We start from the raw sequence: 18,646 nt of genomic DNA, 5'->3' as shown, positions 1-18,646 counted from the left end.
GATGCTGTCGCCACTTGAGATCCCAGTGACTGACTATGTGTGCTTAGATGTGTGTGTTCATATGTCACAGGATAGGGATGCATATCACATGCAGCATGGGGCTAACCTGCATTATCTATCAATAAACATATACCATAAAAAACTTAGAATATGTATTTGTGTTATGATTATTCTATAGTAAGAATCTTAGGACCCTATTTTGACGGCGTAAAGCTTGCTGTCTGAAGCGTGTGGTGCACAGTGATTTGGGGCGTGTCAGACTATTTTGATATTTGCACTGAGCACAATCTGGAACGAGAGCACAGCGCAGAGAGGATGGATTATTAGACTTGATTATACATCGGTGTGTTCCACATAACATGAATCAAACCAATCAGAGTGTCAGCTCTCATACCCTTTAAAAGCCAGGTGTGCCTGCAGGCGGACACATTTCTATTTACAAGGCAGATTTCATTTTTTATTCTGTGATAGACGGAACTCCGGCCTGCTCGTTAAACTTCTCTGCTTGCATCGGGCTCCTGAACACACAGAACACACACAGGACACTGTATCAAATATGTTGATGGCTTATTGAAGTTATATTTAGTTGAATTATTATTATTTACTTATTTTCTCTGCTGGAATCCTTGGCTACATTCTCTTCTGAGTGCTTAATGGACACCGGACAGTATGTATTAATATTTGTGGGTTCCATTGTCGGTGGCACACATAGTTATGTATAAGATTTATTATAAATCCAACTCTCTGTTGCATGTGTGTGTGTGAGTGTGTGTGCTTCTGCAAGTTTTTCCGTGTGTATAACACAGAACCCAGATTGGAGCTGGCGTGAAAGGAGGAGAACTTGAAAACAAACAGGAACAAAAGTCCTTCAGCCCTCTGTCCCATTTAAAACTCAATTTGAATGTATCAGCAAATTCACTGATATTAACCGTTGGAGTAGGTGTGCTGCTTTGCATCCTGTCTGTAACTCAGTGGATGTGCATTGTGAACTCGTATGCCCATCTATCTAATGTGTCTCCTTAATATCAAGAACATACTGCACACAGACTTCAGACCAGGTTTTAGGTGGTCAAAGGTATTGTTTTCTGCCTCCTCAAAAGCATCAGTTTTTCGCAGGACCAAACACACCCCTGTGTGCTAAAAGGAGCAGAAGTTCATTTGCGTGAGCGCTGGCTGTTTAAATGACAACTGCATCAGGAGGAAGATAAGAAAAATGCGCCGAGAGTACGATAGGGCCCGTAGTATCTAAATATTATATCTGTTATTGTTTAGGTTTGTGTATTTATTGATTTTTGTTTTTACCTGCTGGTAGGGTCCGTCCTGAGCTTGGTAAACTGCTAATGCAACCTTTCTTTGTGCAGAGTGTAACAGTGAAGTTGTACACATGGTAAGGCTTCAGTCCTTCCACTACATAAACAGGTGGAGAGGATGGTCCTGCCTTATGTAGGACCTGAAAATGAGACACAAAGAGGGAGCCTCTTGTTAGAATTAAAAGTCTGATTAACTTTAACGAGGGTGAAGAAAGGATAAAAGAAAAAAAGAAGTGAAACCAACCTGAGCACTTTTACTTTGTAAACACATTTTACAGTGAAGTAGCTCTACATATGTTTCACCTTTAACAGTGCAATGGCTGAGACCATCTGAAGACATTAAATCAGAAATAATCTGTGGGGTATCAGTGCTTTGATTAAAGAGTGCTTAATAAACTGAGGCTAATCAAGCTACATTTATTACTATCCTGTCAGTCTGCACGTGTCTTACCTGACTAATAAGCGGGGGAGCATAGGGATTGTTGCTCTGTTTAGTGATGAAGTTGACCCTATATTCTGTAACCTGTCCTCGGGCGATGATCCCCCGACCCTCAGCAGAACTCCATGTAACATTGAGAGCGTTGGAGGATAGTGCAGACACTTCTGGAGGAGCCATAAACTCTGGTTCTAGAAACATACATTAAAATGGACACATCACAAGCTACAATATATCATTTAGTTATACTTTTGGAACAGCTAGTACAATGAATTTCTGTTTTCTATTTGAGGAGCTAAATAAATAGAGCTCAAAAAGATGCATTAAACAGTCAATCCTGGCAATCTGCTAAAGTCTGAAGTGTAAGGTTTAAGACCTCTATTTTGAACACATATCATTTGAAAATAACATACACATTTTCACACAAAGACACACATTAAAAATTAAGACTAAGTGGATATTTTGTGGACCAAATGGATTTAAGTATTCTGTAATTTTATGGTTGTGAGAGCCTCTATTACACGACAGATTAGAGAGACGGATCCTTTTCTTCTACTGTTGATGGCATCAAGCTGTGAAATACGCTGTGAAATGTGATTCATGGGCGACACAACCACAGTCATATTCTGTCTTTCCAACACAGCACATGTACGCGCACAAACACTGACACACTCGCCGCGTTTAAAATGGTGTTATCATATGCTTGTTATCCAGACACATAGCTTAGAGTGATGTTGGAGGCAATCGTTTAGTCTTAATGAGCCATATCATCTATTTGAAATTCAAATACCTTAATGAGTTTCCCCTCCCCCACACACAGATTTTACTCCCTACTTCCTTTCTCTACACTCCCTTTGACAAACACTTAGTTTCTTAAATTCAATATAATTTATACCTTAAAACATTCATCAGCAAAGTTCTCTGGAGAGAAGATTTTAACCAAATGATCACTCTTTTGATAGTTTGATGGTTACTGAGGTCCTTAAATATTCAAATATTTTCTGCCAGTTACTTGTGTTTTCCTCTGCTTGAAGAAATGTAAGAAATCCTGGATTTACTGCAACACCACAGCTTTCACAAGTCATTATGGCTGAAGCACTTTAACCAGAGAAACAGAGCAAAAACATCTCATTTTCAGATTTAAGCACTAGCCATTATCTGATCTTTCTTATTCATCCTGTCTTCTACCTTGAGTTCTAGCTCACATACATTACAACAGCAGAGCACACTTACAGTATTAGAGAGTCAAATTCAGGTACTAATCTGTTTAACTTAAAATACAATCACATCATGATCCAAGTGAGAAAGTTTTAATTGGGAATATGAATAATGTGTTTTTTAATGGTTATAAAATGAAGTCCAGCTTTCAATGACCCATGATTCTGCCTTGGTGGATCCCATTTGGCAAAGAGTTCATCCTTTAACAACAACCAAAGGGCAAAAAAACACAAATCAGACCAACAAAAAATACAAGCAACCTCAGATTCACCATGATCAAATGTAACGCATACCTCCCTCCATGGTGCGTGCTGTGGTCCAATCCGATGACACATTTCCTGCCACATTGCTGCTCACAACTCTCATCTGATAGGTGGAGAACGCCTGCAGATCTGCTACAGTGGTTCTGCTCTCAGGTGGCGGGACTTTGCTCTTATTGGTAAGCTGTGCGTCTGGTGAAACACTTTGGTCAAGCCAACCAGAGCTGAAGAATACTTGTTCCTCATTAGTAAGACTGGAAAGGTTCTGCAATTCAACTGGACCACGAAGAAAGACCTCATACCTGGTGATAACACCTGAACAGAAAGCAAACCAGTTCCAAAAAAGAGCTCATAAGAGTTCTGTTATCTAGAACAAATACACTCAAATAGTGATGTTTTAATTAATTGTAGAGAAATACAACGCAACTTTTCTTTTCCACAATAACTAAACTTTTATAATCCTATTAGTGTCCCGGTGCCTTCTCAGTTTGTTTGCAATAAAGAAATTAAAGAATAACGTATGAACTAGAGACCTTATTCCTACTCTATAGCCATCCCTTTTAAAGTGACTTTTTTACTTTACTGCAATTAAAATGTTTTTTTTTTTTAAATTAAAACATTTTATGTCACAAAGGGAAACTCTCAAAACAGCTTGTTTGAGCACTCCATTTTCTATAAAGAGGATCCAGGCAAAAGATGGAGAGGATGCACTTTTCTCATAGACAGATTAGGGACACATATTAGTGTTAGAAAAACATGGTAAAGAGTATTTTGCATAATACTGTATGTGACCTTTACAGTAAATTCTTGGTAAATGGCTGCAAATTAGCTTTTAGCCATGAAAATGACCTGTTAATATTCCTTTATGACAGAATTCACCATGTTTCTTCCTATCTAATTAATAAATGATAGGATATAGGTAAATGGAAAATGGACAAAAAAGTATATAGCTTTTTCTTTTTTTTTTAAACAAATGATTCAAGCATTTTCATTGGTACAGCTGTTCCTCTTACAGTCAATAAATAACATCCAACAACTGATATTATTATGAAGATTAGAGAGTGATTAATATTTCTATCATTGATGTCAGTAAATGTCTTTTCTGATGTTTGAATTATCTTAGCAGACAGGAAACTGTGAGAAATCTTGCATGGACAAAAAACAACTGAAGAGCTGAACATCAGCCAATCAAAACTTGAACTTTTTTACTACCAACCAGGGAGAGATTGTGCTTCTTCTTACACCCATTTGACCTGGAAACAGAAACTGGGGCCAGCAGATGAAGTTCTATATTGCATTTATATTTTCCAGTCAATGTCCTATTCAGTTAATCTTTAATTAAGCATAACAAATATGCATCACAAGATTTGTGAAGAGGGCACGTTTACTCTTGTATGGTGTTCGTTAAATCTCTATTTGTGTAAACTGCTAGAAGTTTCAGCTGAGTTCATGAAAAGACACAAGGCTAGGACAGACCAAGAATAAAACAGACTGAGATTAAAGATGAGTTCAGATAACAGCAATATTAACAACATGAATTGATCACATAGAAAATGAAGGAGGGTGATACATTGAAATTTAGTGATGCTTATGTTTAGTATGGCACTGGGAGGGAAACAGATTAATATAGAGGGAAAAATGAGAGACGCAAACAGACAGAGAAACCCGGGTTACCCGGCTTTGTATAACACTGAGCCTTAGAGCCATTACAAAGCTCTCTGGATTTACCGGAGGCAGTTTCAGTTTGGTGTTTATGTGTATGTGTGTCTACGTGTGTATGTGTGTTCAGTGGTGTTTGTTGTATCTCATATTTCTTTAGGGATATAGGCCTAAAGACACAAGACTTAGCTAGTGTTTCATGTTAGCTACAAATGTGTGTTGTGCATGTGTTTGATTACTCTACTGTATTATTCATTCTGACATGAACATTAATAATTCATATGTTGTTATGTCATGTCATTTTAACATACCTACAATGTATACACATGCATGTGTGCACTCTTAATTGCGTGGAAGCGTGTATAGTTTTGTGTTTAAGTGAGATTATTGTATGAGGTCCTACATGATTTTTGCAGTCTGCATGTATTCGTTTGGGGTCCTACCATTAGGTTGACTAGGGGGCTCCCAGGATGAAAGCAGTGTATGAGGTCCTGTAGCAGTCACAGTGGGTGGGGGCTGGTTTTGTGGGGGGGCAGAGGCTGTCAGAAGAGACAGTGGTGGGGTGGAAGTGCATCCACCAGAAGAGCATGCCTGAAGAAAAGATGATGTTTTTCTTTTTCACTTTGTAGGGTGTACATGCAGAATTTGTTTTGGAGCTGAAGAACACTACTTTAACTTTATTTCACTAAGAAATTATTTCACCCACCTCCAAAATAACCGTGTATTGGGTGAAGGGCTTTAGGCCACTTGCCACAGCCTCTGTAGATAAGCCTGTATAGTGAATGACAGACTCTGCTCCACTAGAGGACTCTGTGGAGGATAACACAAACCTGTGGGGCCAGAAAATGTTGCCATAATCAGTTTTAATATTCTTTATCTTTTTTTTTTAAATTCAAAGAAAAGAAAAGAGAGCAGGCAACAGAGGACTGTGGACTAACACAGGTCTCCCCACATGTACAATGTAAACTGAACAGACACTTTTGCAAGTCATCCCAATCCATGTCCCCAAATTTCTTAATGATCTCTTATCTATAAACTGTCAACGAATAGACAAAACATCCCACAAAATAACAATAAAAAATATTGGTAAATATTAAGAAACTAGTGCAGAAATACAAAACATCCTGTTTCAAACTTTTTATGTTTCAGTCCTTTTCTGTAAACTAGACTGATCCTCTCCAGTTTTTAAACTCCATCCTTAATGCAAAAAACTCCCTCAGTATACTACTGTATCATACCGATGGATGATTCTCCTAGCACCATTTATATCCACACATTAAGATATTTTTAATTTAGCTGGAGAAAAGCTGAATTTTAGACAACATTTTTCTTCATACTTTTCTCCAGCTAACCCCCTTTGTTCAGTCAACATCTCTGCTGTCAGTAGTAAGAGTACTGTGCCAACAAACCTTTTCCCATCTTACTTGCCTTTCCACTGGTCCTGTATCATTTCTTGGTGTACTCCAGTTAAAGCTGGCAGTTGTAGGACCGGGTCTCCCCACAAGGTTTATATGGAGCTGTTGTGCTTCAGGTGGTGCTCCTAACGTTTGGTATGAGGCTAATGCACTTATGGTTGAGCCAGCCACATTAGCTGTTAAAATCCAGTAGGAATAGTTGCTGTAGGGAAGCAAACCAGTGTCTTCAAATGATTCAGGGCCTGAAGGAAGAGGCAAGACAGAAAATAAGTAAAGAATATATATGTAATCAAAGTAACACGTTGTTTTTTATGTTCATTTAAATAGTAAGAAAGGTTATCACAGTTTGTGTGTGGGTACTTACTGAAAGGATAATGACTTTGTGTGCTAAGCACTGACTGTCCATCCCTCATAAGAGTGTAGTTGAGTTTGTTTGAGTTTGGGGAATCAGGTGGATACCAGAAGAGATGAAGTGATGAATAACTGAGAGAAAAACCAACCGGTGCAGGCTGCTGGGTGGGTGCTAAACAGAGAGTATATTGTTGTTAGAGGCAAAAACATTTACCATTTTAGCCTGTCGATTATGTGTAACAGTGTTGTTGATAATATATCAACAATGCAAGCCAGAGCACGTAATACAGACCTTTACTGCAGCCAAAGGGGTTTTCAGGGTCAAAATGACTTGCTTCAAGTTGACATAGATCACACTTGTCTCCAGTTACCAGCAGCTTACATATACACAACCCCGAGTCTGGATGACATGAACCATTGACACTTCCTGAGGGGTCACATTCACAAGGCTGGCACCTGGTCAAACATGGGGGGTAAAAGAAGATAATGAACTTATTGCATTATTGTCAGATAACTTATTAAGGAAATAAGTTGTGACTTTTGATACAAATCATCTTACTGATATATGGCCTAGATCAATAGTACTGTATATAAAAAAATATATATCTTCTGTAGTGAAAGATTAATTATAACTTGGTTTTATGTGCCTATGTGTATATATATGTGTGTCTAAAAGGTGAGAGTGAGAGTCTTCACCTTAACACTACGAGGGAGACCCTCACTTCCATCCATCCCACCCACCATCACTCCCTAGCTGAGAAACCTACTTCTCAGAAACGGCATTCCCTCTCAGACTTGTCATTGTGTGTGTGTGTGTGTGTGTGTGTGTGTGTGTGTGTGTCTGACGGTGTAAGTGTCTGGGTCACCACTGTGGTGTTACCCTCACTGGGGCTGGGCAGCGGGTGATCATCCGGCCAGCCACCTCACACCTTTACACACACACACACACACAGACACACACACACACACACACACACACACACACACACACACACACACACACACACACACACACACATCCACACACAAACACACAATTGCAACACAATCTGCTTGTTGGAAGATATTTAGCTCACACTCACATACACACACCACTGACAAAGAGAATAATACAATACAAACCCTATTACTGTCTCTCTCTCTCTCTCTCTCTCTCTTACACACACACACACACACACACTCACACACACACACACTCTCACACACACACTCACACACACACACACACTCACACACACACACACACACACACACACACACACTCACACTCACACACACACACACACACACACTCACACACACACTCATACACACACTCACACTCACACACACACACACACACACACACACACACACACACACACACACACACACACACACACAGACACATGCACGAAGTGGGGTGTTCTGATTTTTTCTACTCACCACACTCACAGGCTCTCTCTCTCTCTAACACACACTACTACACCTTCTTTATTGCTGTGTGAAAAGCCACAGCTTCTTAACGAGCCGCAAATTTGTCCTGACAACTGGTGCTCACACACACACACACACACACACACACACACACACAGCCATGCTGTAAGATACACAGCTACAAATGCACACTGTCACACAAATGCCACAGTGACTCGACCTTCACTCTTTTCAGAAGGAGAAAGAAAACAGCAACATCACACCCTTACATGCTTCCCTTTTACAGTACAGTATGAGTGTGTAAAAGAGTACTTTTTTTTTATAAATCATAACATGCTAACATAAGTGAGCACTAAATATGAACATGAAGGCAATTCAATTACATTTTTCAAGATCTACTGTGTCATCATGATGTTATAAAGTAAATGGAAATTACTTTTAAAGATGTTAGAATTTGAATGACACAAACTGCATGTTATATAGATTATTTATTGTTTGGATATTACACATGTAATCCCTTATAATAAAATTATGCGATGAGTGAATGTGTGTGTGCCAATATTTAATCCCTCCAGAAAGAATTACCATCATATTTCCCTTTGATGAAGGAAATGGCGGTCAGCATTACTCTGACCTGGTTCTCCATGGAGACACGTTTAAACGAGGACTACATCTTCAGCCAATTGCCCACGCATCAATTTGCGAGTATGTGTGTTAATTCATTTGTGTAAAGCCTATTGATTGAAGGGGGAGGATAAATTACATGATGATGTTTAGATGAAGAAATTCTTATTATAGAGTGACTCTGGGCACAAGATAAGCATTCAGCAGTAATAACTGAATACTTTGTCATTATTTCAGCATAAGGGAAGAAAATAAGAATGAAAAAAAGGGAAGAAAGGAAGCCAAAGGTGCACAGAGGAACAAACTGCTGCACTGGAAAAACTATAGGGTCTATGGAACAAGGAAAAAGACATATTTCCATAAACTGAAATTTTGAATTCAATATTTTGTTCAAACACACACACCAAAACATATGTTCATAATTATCCACGTCCTTTACACGTTTGTTACTCTGACCATCTTTCCTGATCTTTCTCATTTTTAGTTTTCTTTATCTCAGATACACAATTCTGATGTTTCCTATTGTTTTGTTAATGTTTTTGTAAAGTACACTGTTTTTCATCCTGTTCAACCCCTCTCTGCTGTGAGAAGATCTCAGCCACAGCCTGAACACCGGGGAAAACAGCTATTAGACAAGGTCACACACACACACACACACACACACACACACACACACACACACACACACACACACACACACACACACACACACACACACACACACACACACACACACACACACATACACACACACATACACACACACACACATACCAGAACACTTGTGGACCACAACTCAGACAGTTTGTGGATCATCTATCTGCTATGACACCCTGTTGAGAGGAATGTAAGAGTGTGTGTGTATGTCTGTCTGTATCGTGCATGCGTACCTGTATTTCACAGGATGTAAAGTGTACAGTAAGATTTGTGTATGCGTGTTTAAAATTGTGTGTGTGTGGCTAAGTGTGTGAGATAGCCCGCAGGTAGAGACATGAGCGGTAAAGGTCAAAACAGCTCTTAACTCTTGTAAGTCATATGTCTGCAAACCAATCTGTAAACTGTCTTCACAGATACTGCACCTGCTGGCACGTGTGAGTATATCTGCAGGAGTGTGAGAGTGAGGGTGTGTGAAGTTGGTACAATTAATGGATAAAAGTCTTACAGCCTTTAAAACCAGCAGATATGGGGTTAATTTGTATGTGTGTGTGCTTGTGATTGACTTAAGGTGTGTTACCTGCCCAGACCAGGGTTGAATCCGAAGAAAAACTCCCGACACTGGTCACAGCGTTGTCCTCCCACTGAGGGATGGGCACACACACACTGTCCAGTCTGACCCTCACAACCACGCTGCAATGCTCCCATAGGATGGCAGTCACACTCCACACACATGCTCTGATCAGGAAAGAGGTAGAAGTCTAGACAGAAGAAACATCAAATACAGAAAAAGCATTAAACTGATTGCTTGTGTATATCTTCATTAATCTTTCTATCAAGATCATTTTTTAGATCTTCCCTTTTTGCTTCTTTGTTTCCCTCCTTTTTTTCCCCATTATTTTCTGCAACTTTAAAATAAATAAAGCTGGGAATGATTTTTCTAAATACTTCCCAAAACATACATTTTCAATGTACAAGTTCTTCCAAATTTGTAGATTTTTACAAAATCAAACACATTTTTTTCAAAAAACAATTATGGGGTAACCAAGCCATCTACTTGCTACATAGACACAAAAAATGCAAAAGAGGATGAAATGACTTCCTGAGAATCATTTTTGGATTGAGTATTTGTCAGGTTCCTTACATTTGCTGTTAATATTTATCATCCATTAACTCTGATATTCCCAAAGAAGAGTTCAAAGATAGAGTCAGTAGCATTTTCCTAAAAAAATAATAACTTACAGACTTGTTCAAAAGTATTACTGTTCAATCATCACTAATGAGCCTCCATACATGTGTGATGGTGGCTGTTTCTGCAGAGACCCTGTCCTCAGTCTGTATTTTAATGTTTTCTTTTGTCTTGGTTGACTCGGGGCAGGGAGTTGGAGTGTTTCCCCTAGCCAATGACAGCACGGAGGTGAGTTTGGGAGTGGATACAATTCAGCGATTGAAAGTGATTCAAACCCATGAATATGACAGACGCGGACATAGTGGTAAAGGAAAGAAAATATAATCATAGTGCGGCAAAATGCTGCACGGATAAAGCTCGCTCCTTAACGAGGTTGAACCTTGGATTTGCTTTCACCCGCGGATAAAGAGTTGGCCTGCTTTCTGTTGGCTAGGCAGGTGCCAAACACCTGCAGTTAGCTTGTTTGGCGCTAAATGATCGGCTTTTCCATTGCAATAAATGTAGTACTCTCAGGTAGCGTGCCGAGTAAGTACGAGTAGTAAACGTACACGCTATGTTCTGCAGTGGGCTTCTGGTGGTGATGAGCCCAAGAGGAGGGGTTGCAAGTCTTTATGCATTACACCCAGGAGGAAGGGCTGTAATGAACATTGCGACTGACTCTACCTTCAACAATGTCGTGCAAGCAAAGTATTGCAAATCTTGTTAAGAGGACTTCCAGGTTAACCTCAGGCTGAACATGAATCTAGACACATTTGGAAGTTGCATGTTGTGTTACAGTATCACTTGAATTATTTCTTCTTCAAAAGTGTCTAGTTACATTTTCCAGTTTCATGTCACACACTGAACTGCTATTCTGTACTTTTTGCAGCCAATTTTTTCAGATAGGAATTTGTTAGCAAAGAGTTTGACTACCCGTGTGTTATGTCGATATATGTTGATGTGTATGGTGAGGAGTGGGGGCCTTCGATCCATTATTCTCAACAAACTCACTTGGTCGGCAGCCACTGCAGTCCTGTCCCGATCGTGTAGGGAGACAAACACACTGGCCTGTGTTGCTGTCACATACTGACCCTGCCACTGTTCCTCTGGGGTCACAGATACACAGCGCACATCCCTCATACAACCCCTCTGATTGGACACAAAGCAACATCAGCAAGTAAAATAGATTTTCAATATCAATTCCAACACAGCAAAACCAAATATATCTGCAGACAAAAATCCTTACATGATATAGTTAAGGCAAATGCTTGTCTATGTATGCCTCTAAAGTAAGAACACATGTATTAACTATTTTATTTGAACTACCATGACTATGTCATCTCTTAAGTGACCAGTGAAACAGCGTTGGTCTAAATTAAAGACTACTCTTGGATGTGAATTTGACTCAAGCTCTGTGTCATCTTACTCTGGAGCTGTAGACTGCTGTTGTAGTAGTTGTGAGCACAGTCGGTGCACATTGCTCCCTCCACCCCCTCTCGGCAGGGGCATTGTCCAGTCCACATATCACACACACCTTCTGGCACGGTGCCACTGGTGTCACACGCGCACGGCAGACAGCCCAGGGAGTTTCGCTTTTCCAGGGTGTGGAAGCCTTGACGACAAGAGTCACAACTATGGCCTGACACATGTTCCTGAAATAGAAAAGAAGAAATACAAACAGGGGAATGTTTAAACTACTGAAGATGGGATGGGTCTAAACAAGTTGTGAATTCAGTGTCATGAAAACAAAATAAAAATCCAACCAATAGAGAGACTTCTAACACAACAGAGACAATAAATGCCAATAAGACGTTGGCTTGGTCATGAAAAGTTACCGTTTTAATTTGTTACTTAATTTCTTTCAACTTCTTTTTGATTGTTTTTCTTCATGTATTAATTCAAGGTAAATGTTATGAACATTTCTAATTTATATGTTTAAATGAGGTGTATGATTTTTTTCTTTTCACAAACCAATCCAACTATCCAAACTAGGTGGCTATTGTCTTTTGCTCTTTTTGCTGAAAGATCTTTTAAAAAGGTTTACAAGTCATCATTTCAATCTATTTCAGAGGTTTTTTTCATTGATAATTAGCAATCAGTGCACACGCAAGTTTAAATACACAGGCTGCTTAACTTTTCCAACATGTGGTAGATTGATTGATTATCATTGGACACAGCCATTTTACAAGGTGAACTATGGCTGTATTAAGTATTGATAAAACTGTAATAAAGAAAGGATACTAGTACACTTGCCTTACAAAAACATTGCCCTGTGTAAGGATCACAGTCTGTCCCAGGTGCTGTCCCTGCTTGTGAGCAGTTGCAGGGGGCACAGGATCCCTCCAGTCTTAAACCATACGAACCCCTGCCACAAGAGTCACAGCGCCGTCCTCCCACCCCGGGCTTACACTCACACTGGCCCGCATCAGGCTCACAGAACGAGCTGAGGGAGCCCAGGGGGTCGCAGTCACAAGGGATGCAACCATCTGGGTGGGACAGGTTCCAATAACCAAACTCACAGCGGTCACAAGAAACACCTGGGGAGAAAGCATGAGAGAGAGAGAGCGAGCGAGAGGGAGGGAGGGAGAGAAAAAGAGAAAACCATTTTAGACATAAGCTGAGTGGAGAACAGAGTTGTACCAGCTGTGTGAACCACAAAGGAAATAAAAGTAAAAAATGGAATTGATGCTTAGTTGTTCTCCAACAAGTATTGTGTCTCTCCCTGTTAGCAGGCATGCAAGTTTATGTGTGTGTGTTTGTGTACGTGTGTTGAGTGAGTAAACGAGAGCAAAAGAAAGGGTGGGTGAGTGTATAAAACTGCCATCATTAAGGCCAGGCCCTCTACATATGATGGATCACTCACCTAAGGCCAAACACTTAATTTCACTGAGCGAGAAAATAAATAAATTAAGCAACTACAAGGAAAGAGTGGAGGGGAAAGAAAGTGAAGAGATGGAGGGATGGAAAGATGGCTGGAGGAACACAGAAATGAGAGTGAAATACCAACTGGTACAAAAACAAGACAAGGTAAGTTCTGTTCCCAAACCTTTGGCTTTAATTCTTTTATCCAAATTATCTCCCAAAACAATTCATTATTAATATGTTTTCACAACATGTCTTTTACTATATAGAAATCTTAATCTTATGTGCCAACAAATCACCTCAATAAGAAGTTTATTGAGAATCTTTAACACTTTGTTTAAAAGGTAACATCTTACAATATTTATGTTCCCAACGTCTTTAGACTCAGCACTTTATTCTGACTGTGTGAAAAATAACTTCGTATATTTATTTTCACTGTGTTTATTATGATTATACAATAACAAACACAGGTGTTATGGCTTCAGCTGCAGTGCTGGGCTATCAGGCTTGTTAAACTATGATATGTAGTGTGAGCGAGCAGGCCTTATTTGAATATGCCATACGTATTCCATGACAGGCAATCTGTCCCTAAATGGATGCCTGAGGGCAACGCAGTCACCACGGCCATTTATGGGGGTGTGTGTGTGTGTGTGTTCCTATGTGGGTGGATTTGAAAGTATGTGCACACATATCCATGAGAGCATTCCTGTATGTGTGTGTGTTAGCGCACAGAACCGAGTGTGTGTGTGTGTGTCTGGGTAAGTGGGTTGTGTGCAGCAGACACTTGGCATTTCCCCTGGTCTGACCACTTTAATGATTTTATAGATATGAATATATTTCCCTCTATAGATCATATTTCATAACAGTGCCATGGAGATGTGTGTCACTGTGTGTGCTTGCTTGTGTGTGTTGAAGTGTTGTGTGCCTGTCCACATGTGCTAAATCTGCAGGCAGACATAATGATCATTACAACCCTAACAACGGTGGGTTATGTTGTAATTTACCAATTAAACTGTACAAATCATAAAGAAACCCACACACAATGTAAAATAAGTTGTTTACAAACTGAAAACACTTTCCAGAACAACTGAAAGATTACAGAAAACATGAGAGAACAACAAAGACAGAAAACTAAGAGGACAAACAAAAGTCAAGGGTAAGAGAGGTGTGAGAATTAGTAAAAAGAGTGTTAGAAGACTTAAGTTCAGGACAGAAAAAATATATTTCTGCGATGGTGCATGCATATGAGTGTGTGTTTGTGTGTGTTTGTGTGTGTGTGTGTTTTCGGACATGGCCCGGCCCTTTTATCAGTAGCCAGCTGGTTAACTGGCTCATGCATCACCATTTCAAACACTATTATGTACACACTGCACCCTGGCACCTTGTTATGAGCGTGCACGTGTCTGCATGTGTGTATCTGCGTCTGTGTGCACACATTTCAATTCCATCCTTCTGAAGCGTGCCTGCCATTGCTCTACTCAAAGTATCAGCTTGGCGGTAATAAATTGCCATAATCAAATCTCATTTCTGAAAAATACCTGTGGGAGCCACCGAACAAACAAGGACGAAAAAAAAAGAAAGAAAGTGGGTCTTGTAAGGAGAAGTGTGAAAAATACAAGGGCTGCAGCAGTTTGTTTTAATCAACTTGGCAATGAATTAGAGAATTAAACACAAGCTTAGTCCTTGTTTGGAAGCACATACAGAAACACACACACACACGCGCGCACACATACACCAACACCCATAAAGACATATGCTGCCATGTTTCTGCACATATGCACAGAAACAGTTGAAATCATACGATACAGTCAGATAAAGACAAAAGTAACGATAACACTCTCTCTCTTACATATACATTAACATTTTACACACATTTACAAGTTCATATACACATGCCCGCATCCACACGCACATCCGCGGGCCCTTGATAGGGAGGCTTAGCGATAACTATGATGCGTTGTGTTGGGGAGCGTTGGCCGGTTTTGCATTTCATACGAGCCTGCTCTTCAAAGACACACAGGGGAGAGAGTGAAACCATTTATCACAAAGAGAAGCACATCGGCTGGAAGCACCGCTCGCAGAAAAGCCTGTTTATTTTGGCTGGAAAAACACTTTGGGATATGTGTGTGTGTGTTATATGTTTGTGTTTATACACAACCGTTTTTGTGCGTGCACTTAGTTTATGCACTTTTGTTTTTGTGTGCACCCAAATGAGCAGCTGTGCCTGGGTATTAATTAAGACGCAATAACTGAACAATTAAACAGAGTAACTGCTTAATGAACAGCACAAGCTACCAAATAAAGTAAGACATTTATAAGAGTAGCTATTTTAGGGACCCATTCTAGGAACTTTTGGTGCTAAGGTGTGTGCTGCTGTACACAAATATTTGGTCTGAAGATATTTTTGATATTGCTGTTAAATTCCTATTTATTTTCATTATATTGATTTTTTATTTTTTTTATTTAATAGGGACAATGCAATTTAACATATTTTCAATAAAAAGCATGAAACTGATGTGCTACATGAAGAGTATATAGCTATCGCAAATTTCCAACTCGTGTCCCCAGTTGGGCCTTTGTGTAAACAAACAAATATTACCTAAACCCTGAATGCAGGGTGAGGTTGTTGGGCCTGCATTAGTTATTGTTGATGTCATGAACCTCAATCTGTGTTTGACTTCCATTGGAAAGTTTTTAGTCAGTTTTTTCACCAACAGACTTGATAGTTTTTGATAATTAGAGAGCAAAACAAGACTGTACATACAAACAACCAGCAAATGTATTGTCAAAATAAGAAACCCACAAAGAAAAGGTTCCACAGTTTCCTGTTTACCTGTGACATGAGGTTTACACCCACAAAGAAAAGGTTCCACAGTTTCCTGTTTACCTGTGACATGAGGTTTACACTGACACTGTCCCGTGTCCTGGTTGCAACTGGGATCTCCTCCTGCTGAGGTACTGATGATGCCAATGTCACTGCAATTACAGCGCTCACAGCCATTTGGATTTGAGGCCTTAAGACCATACCAACCAGTCAAACACTCTGCACACCGACGGCCTGTTACTGCAGGTTTACACTGACACTGACCACTGACCTGGAGATGAAGTCACAGAGGTAGAAAGAGGAAAGACGAGGAAGAGAAGTCAACATTTTTAAATGATTTGAAAACATGAAAAACATCTCAATTTAAGCAACAAGGGGTTTCCTCCTCATCAACAATTCGTTTTTATCTTTGATGTATACCTGGTCACACTCCATGCTGCCGTTCATTGTTCCAGTAGTGTGACAGTGGCAAGGCCGACACACATCAACTGAAGTGGGATCGGATTCCTCCAGCCTGAAAAACCCACTTATACACAGCTCACAGTTCTTTCCTGAGAGTGAAGGAGACAGAAACAGAAAAGTCAAAGAAAGAAATAGAACTCTCTTTGAGATCATCACTTAAAACATCCATGTTTAAATCTCATTTGTTTTTTTGAGTGGTTTCATCGCAATTGAATAAGTGACTCACACGTTACAACGTGAGAAAATAGCAGAGCATGAACAGCTCACAACTAAAAAATGATAGGAGAATCATCAAAAGGCTAATGACATCTGTTTTGCAACTCTTTCAAAGTGCTCATTAATTATTACTGACTAAGAGTTTATTTTGTTTATTTATTAAGTTCTTATTGAATGTGTTTGGCAAACTTGTGTTAACATTGTACCCGTGGTGTTGTGCATGCAGTTGTCACAGACGCCTCCTCCTCCTCGATAGTGCTCATCTGGTTGATCATCAGCTCTAACATCGTAATGACAGGAGAAGGAATGGCCATGACACTGGCAGGCTCTGCAGTTCATTGGCTGGAGCTGGTCACCTGACCTGAACGGTTTGTCATTGAAGAGGGGAGCACAGCGTTGACACTGTACAAAAAAGATGCACAGTGTATATAAATAAATAATATATGTATAAATGTACTGTTAACTAACATGCTGATGGGATGCAATATCATAATTATTATCTACTAAATTAATTAGAAGCTTCTCAACACAACACATGAGCATTTTGTTAACTACATTAAATACAACACAAGATGCAGCAGGATGCACATGTGAACCCACATATAAAGCAATATCTAGAAAAAAATCTAATGCATATGACCTCCAGTGAGAATACAACATCTACATATGCATTGCAAAAAAATAATGCATTGCCGGTTGGAACAAAAGCATTGTTTAAACAAATTGACTTGAGATATACACAGAAATGAATGTTGGGAAGTGACATATAAAAGAAATATCAGAAACTGCTCATTTACTGGAAATAATTGCGCAAGCGTGTATGTCAAACCTGTCCCATGACAATGAAACCCTTGCTTTTATGGAACAAAGACAATGAATGACAGAGAAAAAGAGACAGAATCAGAGTGTGGAGGAAATATAAAGAGACAAAAATCAGTGGTCCGTGTAAGTCTTAATCTAAAGAGAGAGAAGAATAATACACATTACTGAATAGGAAACACAGAGGCATTCTCTACTACATAATAAGAGGCCAATACATACATACGCACACACACACACACACACACACACACACACACACACACACACAGCATAGGGGAATCCGACTGCTAATGAGGAGTGACTTGAAACTGCCAGAGCTCTCACACAGGGCCACTTTCATGTCAAAATAAACATAGCAAGGTGTGTGTCTGGGGGGAGGAAGGGAAAAAAGTGATATAAAAAATGCATTTTTTTGTAGCAGAGAGCAGCAGAGGCGAGAAGCAGCAAGTACAAGCCCTTTGATTTTGTTCAGCAGTCAGTACAAATTATGGTGGACAAGGGGGGCATCAAATGGCAGGATTAAAAATGTATTAAAAAACACAGGAGTTCCTCCCATGTGTGACACATGCACGCCTGCACTGGACCCATTATGTATGACACACAAAGAAGGGTGGGGAGGCAGGGGCAGAAAGGGGGAGGGGGATAGTGGGGATGGAAACAGGGGGAAATGCGCCTGTTTTGTATATTAGAGAAAAGGGGAATAGAGAAAACATGCAGGAAACTGATGTGAACAGGAATTCTAAAAAGATCTCTTAGGGTTTTAAAATGAAGACTGTAAGACTGAAGCGACATGAGATACTAATCACATATAAAACGATCCATAAGTTTATGAGAAAGAGATATTGGCCGTTAAAAGAAGCAGGAAGAACAAGATCATTCATTTATTTTTTGTTTGACAAACAGCTCCATGTGTTGCTATAACCAGCACAAGGCCAAAGAGTCAACAAAC

At 39.7% G+C, this 18,646-nt stretch overlaps 1 protein-coding gene across 1 annotated transcript in view; it reads right to left on the bottom strand.

Moving 5' to 3' along the window:
• The window catches only part of ush2a (Usher syndrome 2A (autosomal recessive, mild)), a 193,260-nt gene that overhangs the window by 136,232 nt on the left and 38,382 nt on the right, over positions 1–18,646 (bottom strand). Inside the window, exons 13-27 of the mRNA XM_061041049.1 lie at positions 17,082–17,277; positions 16,618–16,748; positions 16,261–16,468; positions 12,765–13,048; positions 11,938–12,163; positions 11,523–11,660; positions 9,924–10,104; positions 6,942–7,105; positions 6,663–6,821; positions 6,312–6,540; positions 5,590–5,713; positions 5,327–5,474; positions 3,258–3,539; positions 1,762–1,937; positions 1,303–1,450 (exon numbers count right to left, since the gene is read on the bottom strand). Of these exons, the coding sequence (XP_060897032.1) occupies positions 1,303–1,450; positions 1,762–1,937; positions 3,258–3,539; positions 5,327–5,474; positions 5,590–5,713; positions 6,312–6,540; positions 6,663–6,821; positions 6,942–7,105; positions 9,924–10,104; positions 11,523–11,660; positions 11,938–12,163; positions 12,765–13,048; positions 16,261–16,468; positions 16,618–16,748; positions 17,082–17,277 (2,794 nt within the window). The remainder of the gene's footprint in view (positions 1–1,302; positions 1,451–1,761; positions 1,938–3,257; positions 3,540–5,326; positions 5,475–5,589; positions 5,714–6,311; positions 6,541–6,662; positions 6,822–6,941; positions 7,106–9,923; positions 10,105–11,522; positions 11,661–11,937; positions 12,164–12,764; positions 13,049–16,260; positions 16,469–16,617; positions 16,749–17,081; positions 17,278–18,646) is intronic.

Source organism: Labrus mixtus, chromosome 1 (assembly GCF_963584025.1).
Source record: "Labrus mixtus chromosome 1, fLabMix1.1, whole genome shotgun sequence".
Taxonomy (NCBI): Eukaryota; Metazoa; Chordata; class Actinopteri; order Labriformes; family Labridae; genus Labrus; species Labrus mixtus.
This window is presented reverse-complemented; position numbering and strand designations above follow the sequence as displayed.